At 40.8% G+C, this 16,416-nt stretch overlaps 1 protein-coding gene across 2 annotated transcripts in view; it reads right to left on the bottom strand.

The window, feature by feature from the left end:
- NCOA6 (nuclear receptor coactivator 6) overlaps window positions 1-15,626 on the bottom strand; it is a gene marked incomplete at both ends in the record, with an annotated part of 76,259 nt that extends 60,633 nt beyond the window's left edge. For both annotated transcript variants that reach the window (XM_080716309.1, XM_080716310.1), the window contains 3 exons: window positions 5,303-5,425; window positions 10,732-10,887; window positions 15,392-15,626. In XM_080716309.1, the coding sequence (XP_080572435.1) occupies window positions 5,303-5,425; window positions 10,732-10,887; window positions 15,392-15,626 (514 nt within the window). The remainder of the gene's footprint in view (window positions 1-5,302; window positions 5,426-10,731; window positions 10,888-15,391) is intronic.
- Between the last annotated feature and the right edge of the window lie 790 nt (window positions 15,627-16,416).

Below are 16,416 nucleotides of genomic sequence, written 5' to 3'. Positions count from 1 at the left end.
GTCACTGAGTTGCTGCCAGCCTCACCAAGTAGCTGAGGCTGGCTTCGAACCTGCATGATCCTCCTGTCTCAGCCTCCCAAGAACTGGGATTACAAGCGTGCGCCACCACGCCCAGCTTGGGTTTAATCTTTAGTATTTAAAAAAAAAGGATATAGTTAAACCTGAGATTGCGCCAGGCATGGTGGTGGTGCACACTTGTAATCCCAGCATTTGGGAGGCTGAGACCAGAGGATCGTGGTTCACAGACAGCCTCAGCTACTTAGTGAGGCCCTTTGCAACTCAGTGAGACCCGGTTTCAAAATAAAGAATACAAAATAGGGCAGGGAGTGTAGCTTGGAGGTCAAATGCTCCTGGGTTCCATCCCCAGACCCACAAAAAATAAAAATAAAAATAAACCTGAGATTGCTATTCTAAATATCATAGCCTTATTATCAGTGTTCATAATCCATTTACTGATTACTTATATAGTCTGATTTATTTTGTCATCCCATGAGTTCTATTTACCTTCCTTTATCTGATAGTTTTCCTATTTTTCATGGACTTTTTTCCCATTGTGCCCTTCCTCTCTAACCCTCTGCTACTAGTTTAGAAGTTGTACGTTCTATTATTTTACTGATATATTTAAAATGTCAACTGACATATGTGACTTAAAGTCTAGTGACAATATATAATTATTATTAAAAAAGTGAATATTTATTTAGATTTACCCCATGTTTACCAATTATTTAGCTCACCATTCCTTCTTAGAGCTTATTTCTTCCATCTTAGGTTCAATTTTCTTCTTCCTGATGTACATCCTTGAGCAGTTCAATTAGCAAGGGTCTGTTAATGGTAAATTCTCTTAAGTCTCTTTGAAAAGGTTTTTATTTCTACTACTGTTGACAGTAAGGTTGAAATCTAGGCTGTCAATTATTTCTTTGGCACTTTGAAGATACTATTTTAATGTCTCCTGACTTCTAATTTCCTGTTGAGAAATCAGCTGTGAATTTCAGAGCCTTTACTTTGAAAATAATTGGTCCTTTCTTTGTTTTTTTTTTTTTTTAGCTTTCTGTTTTTCCTGCTCTGTTGTTTTACACTATTTTGTTTAGATGTGGGTTTATTTTTATTTGTATGCTCAGGATTATTGGGCTTCTGATACTGAGGACTTGGGTCTTTTATCAGTTATAGAAAATTTTTAGATGTTCTCTTTTTAACTCTTGCCATTACTCAATTTATCTTCTTTGTTTGGAGTCTTTTTAAACATATGTTAAGAGCCGGGCGTGGTGGCGCACTTTTGTAATCCCCACGCTTGGGAGGCTGAGCCAGGAGGATCACACAGGTTCGAAACTAGCCTCAGCTACTTAGTGAGGCTCTCAGCAACTTAGTGAGACCCTGTTTCCAAATAAAATATAAAATAGGTCTGGGAGTATAGCCCGGAGGTAGAAAAGCCCCTGGGTGTTCCACCCCAGTACCACCAAAAACAAACAAACAAACAAACAAAGATATGTAAAACTTTCTTCATTTTACCGCTTATGTCTCTAGACCTCTTTCATATATCCAATACTTCATTTCTGTCTGCAAATTTCTGATTAATTTCTTCAAGTTCACCTTTCAAATCTAGCTTAGTTGTTTGTTTTTTGTGGCACTAGGTATTGAACCCAGAGTCATTCTATCTCTGAGTTGCATGGTCAGCCCTATTTCATCTTTTATTTTTATTATTTTTTTTATGGTGCTGGGGATTGAACCCAGGGACATTCTACCGCTGAGCCACACCCCCAGCCCTATTTTTTATTCTTTATTTTGAAACAGGGTCTCAATAAATTGCAGAGAGGCCTCACTGTGGCTGGGGCTGGCTGTGAACCCGGATCCTTCTGCCTCAGCATCCCAAGTACTGGGATTACATGAGTGCGCCACCAAGCCCAGCTTCATTGTTTATTTTGAAAAAGGAGCTCACTAAGTTGCTGAAGGCCTCGCTAAGTTGCTGAGGCTGGCCTCAAACTTGCAATCATCCTGTCTCAGCTTTTCAGTACTGGGATTACCAGTATTGGGAGGCATCCACCACCATACCCATCTCAAATCCAGCTATTTCTAATTTGCTGACTAAATTCTTCACTTTGATGCTTTTTAAATTTTTTTAAAGTTCTGATCTCCCCCAAATATTTTATGCTTTGATAATATTTTCTTCTTCTCCTTCTCCTTCTTCTTTGGTGGTACTGGGGTTTCTGGAAGCCCTTCTACCTCCGGGCTACACTCCCAGACCCATTTTTTAATATTTTTATTGGAAACAGGGTCTCTTAAGCCAGCAAGACTGGCTTCGAACCTGCGCGATCCTCCTGTCTCTGCCTCCCAAGCGCGGGAATTACAAGCGTGTGCCACCACGCCTGGCTTTTTGTTTTCTTCTTCTTTTCTTTCTTTTTGCAGGTCTGGGGATGGAACCCAGGAGCATTTGACCTCTGAGCTACAGCCCCTGCCCTATTTTTTTATTCTTTATTTTGAAGCCGGATCTCACTGAGTTGCAGAGGGCCTCACTAAGTAGTCGAGGCTGTCCGCGAACCGTGATCCTCCGGTCTCAGCCTCCCGAATGCTGTGATTACAAGTGTGCGCCACCACGCCCAGCTTCTTATAATTTTAATAATTTTAAACACCTTGATATTCCTATGACCTAGAATTTTATTTATTTATTTTGGTGGTACTGGAGATGGAACCCAGGGCCTTCTACCTCGGGCTATACTCCCAGACCTATTTTGTATTTTTATTTGGAAACTGGGTCTCTTAAGCCAGCTGAGGCTGGCTTCGAACCTGCGCGATCCTCCAGTCTCAGCCTCACAAGCATGGGGATTACAAAATGCGCCACTACACCCAGCTTATAACCTAGAATTTTGGAAGAAGGAAGTCTAATCCTACACTTTATTTTTTGTGGTACTAAGGATTGAACCCAGTGGCATTTGAACACTGAGCAATACTCCCTTCCTATTTTCTTTTTATCTTGAAATAGGGTCTCACTTGCTGAGGACCTCATTAAGTTGCTGAGACTTGCGGTGAAACTGTGATCCTCCTGTCTCAGCCTCCCAAGTACTGTGATTACAGATGTGCGCCACCACACCTGGGTGATCCTAAACTTTATAAATTTGAGAATGTAAGTTCATTTGTCAGTAGGCTTTAACTAAGAGAAGTCTGCAATTACTTTGGTTGAGAATGTGTAGGGGCATCTGTACCAGTCAAGAAGTACTTAATGACTTAACTTGGCTATTCTGGGTCATTTCACTAACATATCAAATGTCCAACATGCAAGAGGGTAGAGAAGACAGCTGCACAATCACTGTTGTCCACGATATCCTTTAACTAGGAGGGGAAACTGGAACCCAGATTTCCTGACGCTAATACTAGGTCTACTCATTCTTTTATGAACTATATACAACTTGGCCAGGATCTTCCCATTCTGCTTCTAGACCTTGTTCTTCAAGTAGTAGCAACAGTGTCACCCATAATTTCTCATCAAGCTGCCTTAACATCAAATGCTTGGGATTTTATGGGGAACTAAATCTATGAACAAGAGATGATGCTAGGTATCTATCCACTATATGGTACTGCACATCATTCCACAGTACAAGTCCTGCCATAAACATAAAACAGGAACTCAAGCTTGGTGTGGAGGCACATGCTTGTAATCCCAGTACTTGGGAGCTGAGCCAGGAGGATCACAGGTTCGAGAACAGCTTCAGCAAGTACTGAGACTATCATCAACCTAGTGAGACTTTATTTCAAAATAAAAATAAAAAAACAGGGCTGGGGTATAGCTCAGAGGAAGAATGCCCCTGGGTTCAATCCCCAGTACCACACATACAAAAAAACAAAACAAAACAAAAAAAAAAAACCAGCAGGAACTCAGGAAATGTTTGCTGTATGGGAAGATTCATCTACCTTCAAGCATGAACTCAAAGGGCTGTAGGCACTATTATTTCTTTTCTTTTTTTCTCTCTCTTTTTTTTTTTTTCAGTACTGGGTATGGAACCCAGGGGCATTCTACCTCTGAGTTACACTCCCAGCCCTTTTATTCTATATTTTGAAACAGGGTCTCACTGAGTTGCAAAGGGCCTCACTAAGTAGCTGAGGCTGTCTGTGAACCTGGATCCTCCTGTCTCAACTTCCCAAAAGCTGAGATTACAAGCATGCGACACCACACCGGCTTATTATTTCGGCTTATTATTTCATTTTAAAGGTGAGAAAACTGTTACTTGGGAAAATATAGTAAGTATCTGGAGGTAACCAGTAAATATAGTCTCAGTATAAAAACCTAATTGCAATTCTATGGCCACGACCTCAGCTACAGTTCAGAATAGCAGCATACGAAGCTCCTCTATCTGTTGAATTCCTTCAAAAGCTACTGTTGCGGGCAGATAATTAAATTACTTGGTATAGTTTCAGGCTTTTACTCTAATTCAACCTCAGCAGCTATGCTATTCTGCTTTATTTTAATTTAATAAAGGGTCCTGAAAGGCTTGAAATCTACCAGTATAGTAAAAAGAACACTAAACAGGTCCCTCAGTTGTTTTTTTTTCTTTCTTTTTCTTTTTGGTGGTACTGGGGGTAGGACAAAGGGGCTTTTCTATCTCCGGGTTATACTCCCAGACCTATTTTATACAGGGTCTCAATAAGTTGCTAAGAACATCACGAAGTAGCTGAGGCTGGCTTGTGCGATCCTTCTGTCTCAGCCTCCCAAGCGCTGGGATTATAAGCGTGAGCCAGCACACCTGTCAGTAAATCAGAGAGCCAACTCAATTCTAATTGTGTGAGTCACAATGCTGAGTTCAATTAGAAAAGGAAGCAAATAATTTGCTCAATTTTCTCACAAACTATAAATATATATTCTAAAATGCGCATTTGAAAAACACAAATTCAACCACATAAGCACACTAGAACTGTTTACAGATTCTCAGCCCTAGGGAAAGTGGGAGTTAGAAAGCTACAGTCTCCACTATATTACAAACATGCTGAGGATGGAAAATGGCTTATTCTTTTATTTCAACACTTAGTATACACTAAGTATAACTTAGTGGTCCGCTTATACAAGAGAATCTCAATAAATGTTTTGTTGCATGGCTCAGTATTCATCAACCTTTGAGCAAAGATGGCGAAGACCATACACTTCATGCTCTAGGGCCTTAGCCTCCTGGGTGACTTTCCACTTTCCTGATTTAGAAAAGAGGGATGTGAGTGTATCATGAGCCTCTAGCTCTCTTGCAGAACTCAAATGATCAAACCTTAGCAAAAAGCCCCCAAAAGAAACTAGTAAAATGTCATAAAATTAAGTGGGAGGTCTTACCTGGACCACCTGCTATGGGAAATCCTGCCTCCATCCTCACGGGATTTCCAGCTCCCATAGGTCCATTCATTCTCACATCCTGGCTTCGGTTCTGAGTCAAAGACAGATTGATAGCACCTTCCCCTGAAAATGACAGTCAAATTATAAAAAGGACATCATCAGAGCAAGATTCAAATAAACAGGTACACAGAGCTTTAGTTTTCTGCTTTTTTTTTTTTTTTTTTTTTGGTGGTACTGAGGTTTCTGGAAACCCTTCTACCTCCAGGCTACACTCCCAGACCTATTTTTATATTTTTATTTGGAAACAGGGTTTCTCAAGCCAGCGTGGCCGGCTATGAACCTGCGGGATCCTCCTGTCTCCGCCTCCCAAGCACGGGGATTACAAACACAGGTTTGCACAGGTTCGAAGCCAGCCTTGCTGGCTTAAGAGACCCTGTTTCAAAAAAAAAAAAAAAAAAAAAAAATATATATATATATATATGTATGTATAATAGGTGTGGGAGTGTAGCCTGGAGGTAGAAGGGTTTCCAGGAACCCTAGTACCACCAAAAAAAAAAAAAAAAAGAATTATGGTAAGTTTACAATCATAAAAAGAGTGGGTCAATACTACTTAGATTTTTTCTTTCTTTCTTTCTTTTTTTTTTGTAGTACTAAGGATTGAATCCAGAGGCATTGTATACTTCTGAGTACCCTCAGCCCTATTTTATTTTTTCCTTTTTTTTTTTTTTTTTGTGGCACTGGGGGTGGAACCCAGAGGCTTTCTACCTCCAGGCTATACTCCCAGACCTATTTTATATTTTATTTGGAAACAGGGTCTCACTAAGTTGCTGAGGCTGGCTTCGAACCTGTGCGATCTTCCTGTCTCAGCCTCCCAAGCGCGGGGATTACAAGCGTGCACCACCACACCCAGCTATTTTTTCCATTTTGAAACAGGGTTTCACTAAATTGTAGAGGGACTAAGTTGCTGAGGATGGCCTTGAACCTATGATCCTTCTGTCTCAGCCTCCCAAGTATTGGGATTAGAGGCATGCATCAGTACATCTGGTTTAAATGGGTCTTTTTTTTTTTAACTCATCTAAGCAGGTTTACTTACATGAAGCACAAAGAGATCATAAACAATTCTTCTTAAATATGGCAAATGGACAATCATTAATGATGCTTACTGCCAAGGAACTCTGAGTACTTTTAGCCAGCTCATTGTGTGTGTGTGTGTGTGTGTGTGTGTGTGTGTGTGTGTGTGTGTGTGAGAGAGAGAGAGAGAGAGAGAGAGAGAGAGAGAGCAGAGAAAACATTTTTGAAAGCTCTCAAAGTCCAAGATTTGCTTTTGTAAATTTATAATCAGAAGGTAGAGATATGAGTGGGTTTAAATAAGAAAGAAAATATGATAGTGTGGGGCCACTTAGTACTTATAAGCAAAATAATGATTTTCTTTCAATAATTGCAATATTAAATTTCCTCAGAGAATTTCATGTAATAGAATACTGTGACCCCTGATAAGACCAGTATTTGTATACGTATTTTTTCTTTCTTTCTTTTTTTGGTAGTGCTGGGGACTGAATTGAGGGCTAAGGATATACTCTATAAATGAGTTTCATTTCCCAACCCCGTGTAAGGTTTTTAATGTTTACAAAAGTTTATCTCATTTTAAGTTTCACGATAGCTTTGTAGCTAATATTACTAGAAATAAAAGTGTTCAATTAAGTAGACCCTAACCTTAGAGGCAACTTATGTCTTAGTTGGTCCAATAATTAAAAAGTCTCTGAAACAAATTTCAGACTGTTTCTTGAACTTAGTCCTCAATTTTGACTATTATTATGGAAGACAAAACCACCTTGTAGACAGTCAAAATACAGGTAGCCTGTAGTTTAGGAGTAGAAAGGCTCCATTCCCCAAAGCTCTTCCATACCGAAGAGTCTTGGTTTATAGTCTGACGATACAGCAGGAAGCTAGTGATGGCGTAAGTTTCTTCAGTCCTGTTACTGACTTAGGTCAGCTTTCTCTGTGTATTTTAATCAGCAAGACTGGGTGGCTGATTATGGGGAACAACATCATACAAACAGGGGAACAGTCACTAAGGCCACAGATCCTCTGACGTGCCTATAGGAGTCAAGAGTAAAATAGAAGCTGAGCATGGTGACACACGCTTATAATCCCAGCACTTGGGAGGCTGAGACAGGAAAATCACAGGTTCACAGCCAGCCTCAGCTACTTAGTGAGGCCCTTTGCAACTTAGTGAGACCCTGTTTCAAAAGAAAGAATAAAAAATAGGGCTAGGGATGTAGGTTGGAGGAAGAATGTCCCTGGGTTCAACCCCCAATAAAATAAAATAAAAATAGCTGGGCAAGGTGGCGCATACTTGTAATCCCAGTACTTGGGAGGCTGAGAGGGAAGATTGCAGGTTCAAGGCCAGCTACAGAAATATAAGGCTCTCCGCAACTCAATGAGACCCAGTTTCAAAATAAACAATAAATAGGACTGGAGGTGTAGCGCAGAGGTAGAATGCACTTGGGATCAATTCCCAGTACTATACACACACACACACACACACACACACACACACACACACACACACACGAATAAAAACAGGGTTGAGGGTATAGCTTGGAGGAAGAATGCCTCTGGGGTTTAACACCCATACGGGGGAAAAAAATAAGAGTGAAAGAGAATAAATGTCTTAAGGGTTTCCACCAACGGGAAAAGACATATACCAATATACTTGCTAACACATTTTAAGCAGAAAGAGGTTTGTTTTTTGGCACTGAAGACTGACCCCAGGGGCATTGTACTTCTGAGTTATACCCCCAGCACTTTTTAGTTTTTATTGTGAAACAGGGTTTCTCTAAGTTAGCTAAGGGTCTTGCTAAATTGCAGAGGATAGCCATGAACCTGTAATCTTCCTGTCCCAGCTTCCCAAATACTGGTATTACAGACATGTGCCACCTTGGGCTGCAGAAAGAATTCCTGAAATGACATCAGATTATGTTATTTCTTTGCTTAACACTCTTTCAATATTTCCTACTCATTTATTTATTTATTTATTTTTGGTGGTACTGGGGTTCCTGGAAGCCCTTCTACCTCTGGGCTACACTCCCAGACCTATTTTTATATTTTTATTTGGAAACAGGATCTCCTTGAACCTGCGCAATCCTCCTGTCTCCGCCTCCCAAGCGCGGGGATGACAAGCGTGCACCACCACGCCCGGCTTTCCTACTCTTTTAAAAAATAAACACCAAATGTTTTATTAAGGAATATAAAGACTCAAATTAGCTTGGTGATGTTAAAACAAATATGAAACACATTTTTTTTGGGGGGGGGGCAGGTCTGGGGATGGAACCCAGGGGCATTCGACCTCCGAGCTACACCCCCTGCCCTATTTTTTATTCTTTATTTTGAAACAGGATCTCACTAAGTTTTGGAGGGCCTCGCTAAGTAGCTGAGGCTATCCTCTGGTCTCAGCCTCCTGAATGCTGGGATTACAAGTGTGAACCACCACACCCAGCCAACACACATGTATTTTAAAACTTTTCTAGAAGCCATAGCAAAAACGTAGAAACAGGTGAAAATAACTCTAGTATATATTTTATTTAATATAATACATCCAACATATTTCAACATATAATTAGTATAAAAATTGCTAAGGAGATAGTTTACGAATTCTCTAAAATCCAATATGTATTTTGTCAATTTGGACTAGCTATATTTCCAGCTACATGTGGCTGGTGGCAACCATACTAGACTGCCTTTGTCTACCTCTATAATACATACAGAGCCTTTGTCTACCTCTATAATCTTACCTCACAGTATTTTCTCCTTTAATAACAAAAATTCATTTCTGATTATTATTATTATTATTTTTTTTGGTGGTACTGGGGTTCCTGGAAACCCTTCTACCTCCAGGCTATACTCCCAGACACCTATTTCTTATATTTTTATTTGGAAACAGGGTCTCTTAAGCCAGCGAGGCTGGCTTCAAACCTGTGTGATCCTCCTGTCTCCACCTCCCAAGCATGGGGATTACAAGCGTGCGCCACCACACCCTGCCCATTTCTGATGCTTTTTTGTTTTCTTTTTTTTTTTTTCCCTCTGTAGTACTGGGGGCTGAACCCAAAGGCATTCTACTTCAAGCAATACCCCCAGCACTTTATTTATTTTTTAAATTTTGTGGTACTGGGGATTGAATCCAGGGATACTTTATCTCTGAGGTACTCAACCAGCACTTTTTAAATTTTATGTTTTGAAGCCAGGCAAGGTGGTGCACGCTTGTAATCCCAGCATTCAGGAGGCCAAGGCAAGAGGATCACAGTTCACAAACAGCCTCAGCTACTTAGTGAGGCCCTTTGCAACTCAGTGAGACCCTGTTTCAAAATAAAGAATTCAAAATAGGGCTGGGGGGTGTAGCTCAGAGGCATAATGCTCCTGGGTTCAATCCTCAGAACTGAAAAAAAAAAAAAAAAAAAATTATGTTTTGAGAGTTGGGCATGATGGCACATGCTTGTAATCCCAGCATTCCAGAGGCTGAGATGGGAGGATCGCGGTTCACGGACAGCCTCAGCTACTTAGTGAGACCCTGTTTCAAAATAAAGAATAAAAAATAGGGCGCCGGGCATGGTGGCCCACGTTTATAATCACCGCGCTTGGGAGGCGGAGACAGGAGGATTGTGCAAGTTCGAAGCCAGCCGCGCTGGCTTAAGAGACCTTGTTTCCAAATTTTAAAAAAAAGCATAAAAATAGGTCTGTGAGCAGAGCCCAGAGGTAGAAGGGCTTCCAGGAACCCCAGTACCACCAACCAACAAACAAACAAACAAATAATAAAAAAAATAGGTCAGGGGGTATAGCTTGGAGGTCAAATGCCCCTGAGCTCCATCCTCAAACCCCCCCACACACACACACAAAATTTAATGTTTTGTAACAGGGTCTCATTAAGCTGCTGAGGGATTGCTCTACCTGCAATCCTCCTATTTTAGCCTCCTAAATCCTGGGATTACATATGTGTGCTATCATGCCCAGCTTTAGTTTTTATTTTGAAACATGGTCTCACTAAATTGCTAAAGGGCTCACTAAGTTGCTGAGGCTGGCCTGCAATCCTGTTTCAGCCTCCCAAGTTCTGAGATTACAGGCATGCACTACCATGCTTGGGGCAAAATTAGACACTCTATAAAAGACAAATAAGCTCCTATCAGTAAAACCAAAGTTTTAAGACTGATAGCCAAAATTAACCAAAAGAATGGAGTCGAAGTCTATAGCTGCTGAAGAACATAAAGACCTGGACATAGCCTAAAGTCCTCTTTATCCTAAAGTGCTACAATGTGAAATAGATTATACAAGGTAAGAAACACTGGAGCAGAGGAACAGACAATGGTGTACTAGAGATGACACTACATTCTACTGCTACATTTTGGTCCAGGTGGGCACAAAATAAAGTAAAAGACCTTCAATCTGAACGGAGAGAATCCCCAAATCCCGAAGCTGTTGGTTGTTGCTCTGTGCCAGGATCCGTAGCCGCTCCGCCGCTTCCCGGGGGATGTTGAATGTCACACGCACGCTGTTCCAGGGCTCTACCTTCTGTACCTTTAGCTTGCTGGATTCTTGGTCATGAAGAGAAAAGAATAATATTAGTGATTTTGCAGCTACTAGAAGAAACAACCAACCAGCCAAAAAAAGAAAAAGATAAAGGACCAGCTTGGAATATCTGAGAGTTTGGGCTTGTGTTAGGCAGACTTGAAATCTAAATCCAGTGTGACTAGAAAAAGTTATTTAACCTTTCTGGAAATTACCTTCCTTTTCTTTAAACCTATGAAAAAAACTATTCCATGAAATTGTATCGCATGAGATAATATGTGCAATAAAACTTAGCACAAAGCAGGGCATGGTGACACACACTTGCAATCCCAATACCTGGAAGGCTGAGACAGGAAGATTGCAGGTTCAAGGCTAGCCTCAGCAGTTTGGTGAGACCCTGTTTCTTTTCTTTTCTCTTTCTTTCTTTCTTTCTTTCTTTCTTTCTTTCTTTCTTTCTTTCTTACTTTTTTTTGGTGGTGCTGGGTGGAACCCAGGGGCTTTCTACCTCCGGGCTATACTCCCAGACCTATTTTATATTTTACTTGGAAACAGGGTCTCACTAAGTTGCCAAGAGCCTAAGTAGCTGAGGCTGACTTCGAACCTATGTGATCCTCCTGTCTCAGCCTCCCAAGCATTGGGATTACAAGCATGCGCCCAGCGAGACCCTGTTTCAAAATAAAAGAACACAATAGAGTAAGAGGTAGAGCTCAGAGGTAGAATTCCCCTGGGTTCAACCCCCAGTGCCACAAATAAATAAATAAATAAATAAATAAATAAATAAATAAATAAATAAAATTTTAAAACCAGGCATGGTGGCACATACTTGTAATCCTAGCATTTGGGAGGCTGAGACAGGAGGATTGCAGTCTGCAGCTACCCTCATCTACTACTTAGTGAGGCCCTTTGTTTCAAATAAAATAGAAAATAGGTCTGGGAGTGTAGCCCAGAGGCCTCTAGGTTCAATCCCCAGCACCAACCACACACACACAGACACACACAGAAAACAGACACAATTTAATTTAAGCCCAGCATGGTGGCACACCCTTGTAAACCCAGCATCTGGGAGGCTGAAACAGGAGGATCGCGGTTCATGGACAGCCTCAGCTACTACTTAGTAATGCCCTTTGCAACTCAGTGAGAGCCTGTTTCAAAATAAGGAATAAAAAATAGGGCTTGAGGTGTAGTTCTGAGGTAGAATGCCCCAGGGTTCCATCCCTGGTACAAAAAAAAAAAAAAAAAAAAAGGACTGGGGGTGTAGCTTAGAGGTAGAATTCCCCTGGGTTCCACTCCTAGTAACACACACACACAACACAAACTAGGATTACTAGTGGGGGTGTATACTAGTAATTAATCCTAGTAGTTGGGAGGCTGAGACTGGAGGAGCGCAGATTCACTGCCAACCTCAGCTACTTTGTGAGGCCCTCTGCAGTTTAGTGATACCGTTTCAACATAAAGAATAAAAAATAGAGGCTGGGATGTAGCTCAGAGATTAAATGTCCCTGGGATCAGTCTCCAGGAACCCCCTACACTTGTAATCCTAGCATTTGGGAGGCTGAGACAGTAGGATCGCTGTTCACAGCCTCAGCTACTACTCAGTAAGGCCCTTTGCAACTCAGTGAGACCTGTTTCAAAATGTAATAGTAAAAAATAGGGCTGGGGGTACAGCCCAGAGGTATAATGCCCCTCGGTCCCAGTACCTCAAAAAAAAAAAAAAAAAAAAAGACACTGTTAACAGTAAAAAGACAACCAGAGCTGGGCATAGTGGTACAAACTTGGTAGGTTGAGAGACAGGAGGATTACAAGTTTGAGGACAGCCTCAGCAACATAGCAAGACTTTTGGCAACCTAGTGAGATCCAGTTTTAAAACAAAAAAAGTAACCTGGAGCCGGGCATGGTGGCGCACACTTGTAATCCCAGCATTTGGGAGGCTGAAACTGGAGGATCACGGTTCGCGGACAGCCTCAGCTACTCAGTGAAGCCCTCCGCAACTCAGTGAGACCCTGTTTCAAAATAAAGAATAAAAAATAGGGCAGGGGGTGTAGCTCGGAGGTCAAATGCCTCTGTGTTCCATCCCCAGACCCGCAAAAAAAAAAAAAAAAAGTAAGCTGAGTGTAGTGGTGCACTGGGGAGGGTGAGACAGGAGGATCGCAGGTTAGAGGGCAGCATTGGCAAGTAGTGAGACTCTCATCAATCTAGTGAGATCCTATTTCAAAATAAAGATAAAATAGGGCTGGGGTGTAGCTCAGAGGTAGAATTTACCTGGGTTTAATCTCAAAAAAAAAAAAAACCCCAAACAAAAACAGAACAAAAGAAAAAGATAATAACAGAAGGGAGGAATTACTTACAAATCATGTATATTTAAGGGATTTAGTCTAGAATATATATTAAAAAAAAGCCTAAAATTCAACAACAACAACAACAACAAAAACATTAAAAAAAAATGGGCAAAGATGAGTTAGGCATGGTGACACATACCTTAATCCCAGTATTTGGGAGGCTGAAATAGGAGTACCATAGGTTCAAAATTAGCCTCAACAAGTTAGTGAGACCCTGTTTCAAAACAAAAACTACAGAGGGCTGGGGGTGTAGCTCAGAGGTAGAATATCCCTGGGTTCAATTCCCAGTACCATGAGAAAAAAAAAAAAAAAGAATAAAATACTGGAGGGCTGGAGAATGAAGCTCAGTGATAGAGCCTGTATTTGGCATGCATGAGCCCTTGGGCTCAATCCCAGCTCTAGAAAAATAAATAAGTAAAAGAATTTGGAATAAATTTTATAAAAAAAAGTATAAAACTCAACAGGAGGCTGGGTCAGTTGTAGCACAAGTTTGAAACAAGCCTGGGAAATTTAGTGAAACTCTGTCTCAAAATAATAAAGGCTCAGGGTATAGCTCAGAGGTAAAAAGCACTTCTGTAATCCTAGTACTTGGAAGACTGAGGCAGGAAGGAGGATTACACGTTCAAGGTCAGCCTCAGATATACATACATGCATACATACATACATACATACACATATACATATGCAGCAATACTGGGGATTGAACCCAGGGCCATTCTACCTCCCAGCTACACCTCCAGCCCTATTTTTTTATTCTTTATTTAGAAACAGTACCTACATCTCCAGCCCTATTTTTTATTCTTTATTTTGAAACAGGGTCTCACTTAGTTGCAAAGGGCCTTACTAAGTAGCTGAGGCTATCTGCGAACCCCAATCCTTCTGTCTCAGCCTCCCAAAAGCTTGGATTACAAGTGTGCACCACCACGCCCAGCTAGCAGGTTCAGTAATATAGTGAGACCCTGTTTCAAAAGTAGAAAGTTGGGCATAGTAGTAATCCTAATACTTGGGAGACTGAGCAGGAGGATTGCAGGTTCGTGGCCTGCTTCAGAAACTTAGTAAGGCCCTCTGCAACTCCAGTGAGACCCTATTTCAATATAAAACAATAAAAAAATAGGGCTGGGGGGTATGGCTTGGAAGCAGAATGCCTCTGTGTTCAATCCCCAGTAAAACATGCACACAAATGTGCACACACACACACACACACACACACACCCCAAATAAACAAACACACAAAGAAAAAACAGTAAAAACCTGGAGGTATAGCTCAGAAGAACACCCCTGGGTTCAATCCCGCTATCAATTAAAAAAAAAAAAGTATAAAAAGGACAGATGCAACTGTAGAGAGAAAAACCTACCCTCAGAAGCAATTGCTACTTAACATTATCTGGAAAGGGGGGGATGAACTTCACCCAATATTATCCAATCTTCCTATTTTTAAACAAATTCAAAAAAATCTCAGTTCTAATGAAAAATATCTCAATTTTTAAAGCATTGGCAATTAAAGCCAAATATTAAAAACAAAATATCCAAACACTAAAGTAAGCCACATAACACATGATCCAACAGACTATATCCAACACACTGTCAGTGACCTCTAACCCCCCAAAATTTAAAGTACATTGTAGAGTACTTGAGAGGCTGAGACAGGAATATTACAGGTTCAAAGCCAGCCTCTCCAATTTAGCAAGACCCTACTTCCAGCTAAAAAATAAAAATTGGGTTGGGTGTATAGCTCGGGGTAAAATACCCCCAAGTTCCACCCAGCACTACAAAAATAAACTACATCTTAGCCGGGCGTGGTGGCGCACGCTTATAATCCCAGCACTTGGGAGGCAGAGACAGGAAGATTGCACAGGTTCGAAGCCAGCCTCAGCTACTTAGTGAGGCTCTCAGCAATTTAGCGAGACCTTATTTCCAAATAAAATATAAAATAGGTCTGGGAGTATAGCCCGGAGGTAGAAAGCCCCTGGGTTCCACCCCCAGTACCACCACCAAAAAAAAACAACAACAACAAAAAAAAAACACTACATCTCAAGTATTTTAAGTAGACTCTTAGAAAAATGGATGTTTTTCTTTTTCTAACTTTGCACTTAAAATCAGCCTATTTACACAAACTTATTCAAGATAAAACTAAAGATAATTATAGGACAAATGCTTCAAAAGCAGTAAGGAGGAAACAATTAAAGCAAATTACCCATGTGCAACAAATTAGGCACATTCTTCAATATTGCATCCAATTTCCATTTGAAGTCTTTATCATCTATATTTCCTTTGAAGGCCACAAAAATGGTAGAATCCTCCAAAATACTGTCATTTTTTGTGTCATCATCTTCTAGTCCAGAGTCAAAATCCATCTCTGATTCTTCCACTGCTGATGAGCACAAGGAAGTATAGATGTCTTCCAAGTTGGGCAGGTCATCCAAAACCATGGTGAATATTATTCCAGAAGCATATACCAAGTGGACAATAAGAAAACCTTCAAAAGAGAAGAGGATATAAAAGGAGTATTAGAACACATAATTATATATTCAATAATGTGTAACCCATAGTTCAATGAAAACTAATTTATTTACCAAGTGTTAGGAACCTACTAAGAAATTTAAGAAAGTACAGAAAACCTAAAACTATTTAAGATTCTAAAATTAAGATTCACTCATTTCTTGTGTGTGTGGGAGGGGACAGGGTGCACAGGAGTGCTCTAACACTGAGCCCAGAATCCCCAAGCCTTTTTTTTTTCGGTACTGAGGATGGATCCCAGGGGCATTCTACCTTTGAGCTATACCCCCAGCCCTATTTTTTATTCTTTATTTTGAAATAGGGCCTCACTAAGTAGCTGAGGCTGTCCACGAACCACAATCCTCCTGTCTCAGCCTCCCAAATGCTGGGATTACAAACTGACGCCACCACACCCGGCTCCAGACTTCCCTTTACCTTGTGGTACTGGAGAGTGAACCCAGGGGCTTTTTACCTGCAAGCCATCCCCAACCTTATTTTATACTTTTATTTTTCTGTGGTACTAGGGATTGAATCCAAGGGCATTCTATCTCCAAGCTACACCCAGCCCTATTTTTTTTTTTAAAGAGTCTCACTAAGTTGCAAAGCACCTTGCTAAATTGCTGAGGCTGGTCTCAAACTTGTGATCCTCCAGTCTCAGCCTCCCAAGTAGTGGGGATTACAAGTGTGTCACCATGCCAAGCTTTATTTATTATTATTGTTGTG

This window comes from Muscardinus avellanarius (assembly GCF_963383645.1).
Source record: "Muscardinus avellanarius genome assembly, chromosome: 19".
NCBI lineage: Eukaryota > Metazoa > Chordata > Mammalia > Rodentia > Gliridae > Muscardinus > Muscardinus avellanarius.
The sequence above is the reverse complement of the archived record's forward strand: the minus strand, read 5'-3'. Positions and strand labels throughout refer to the sequence as shown.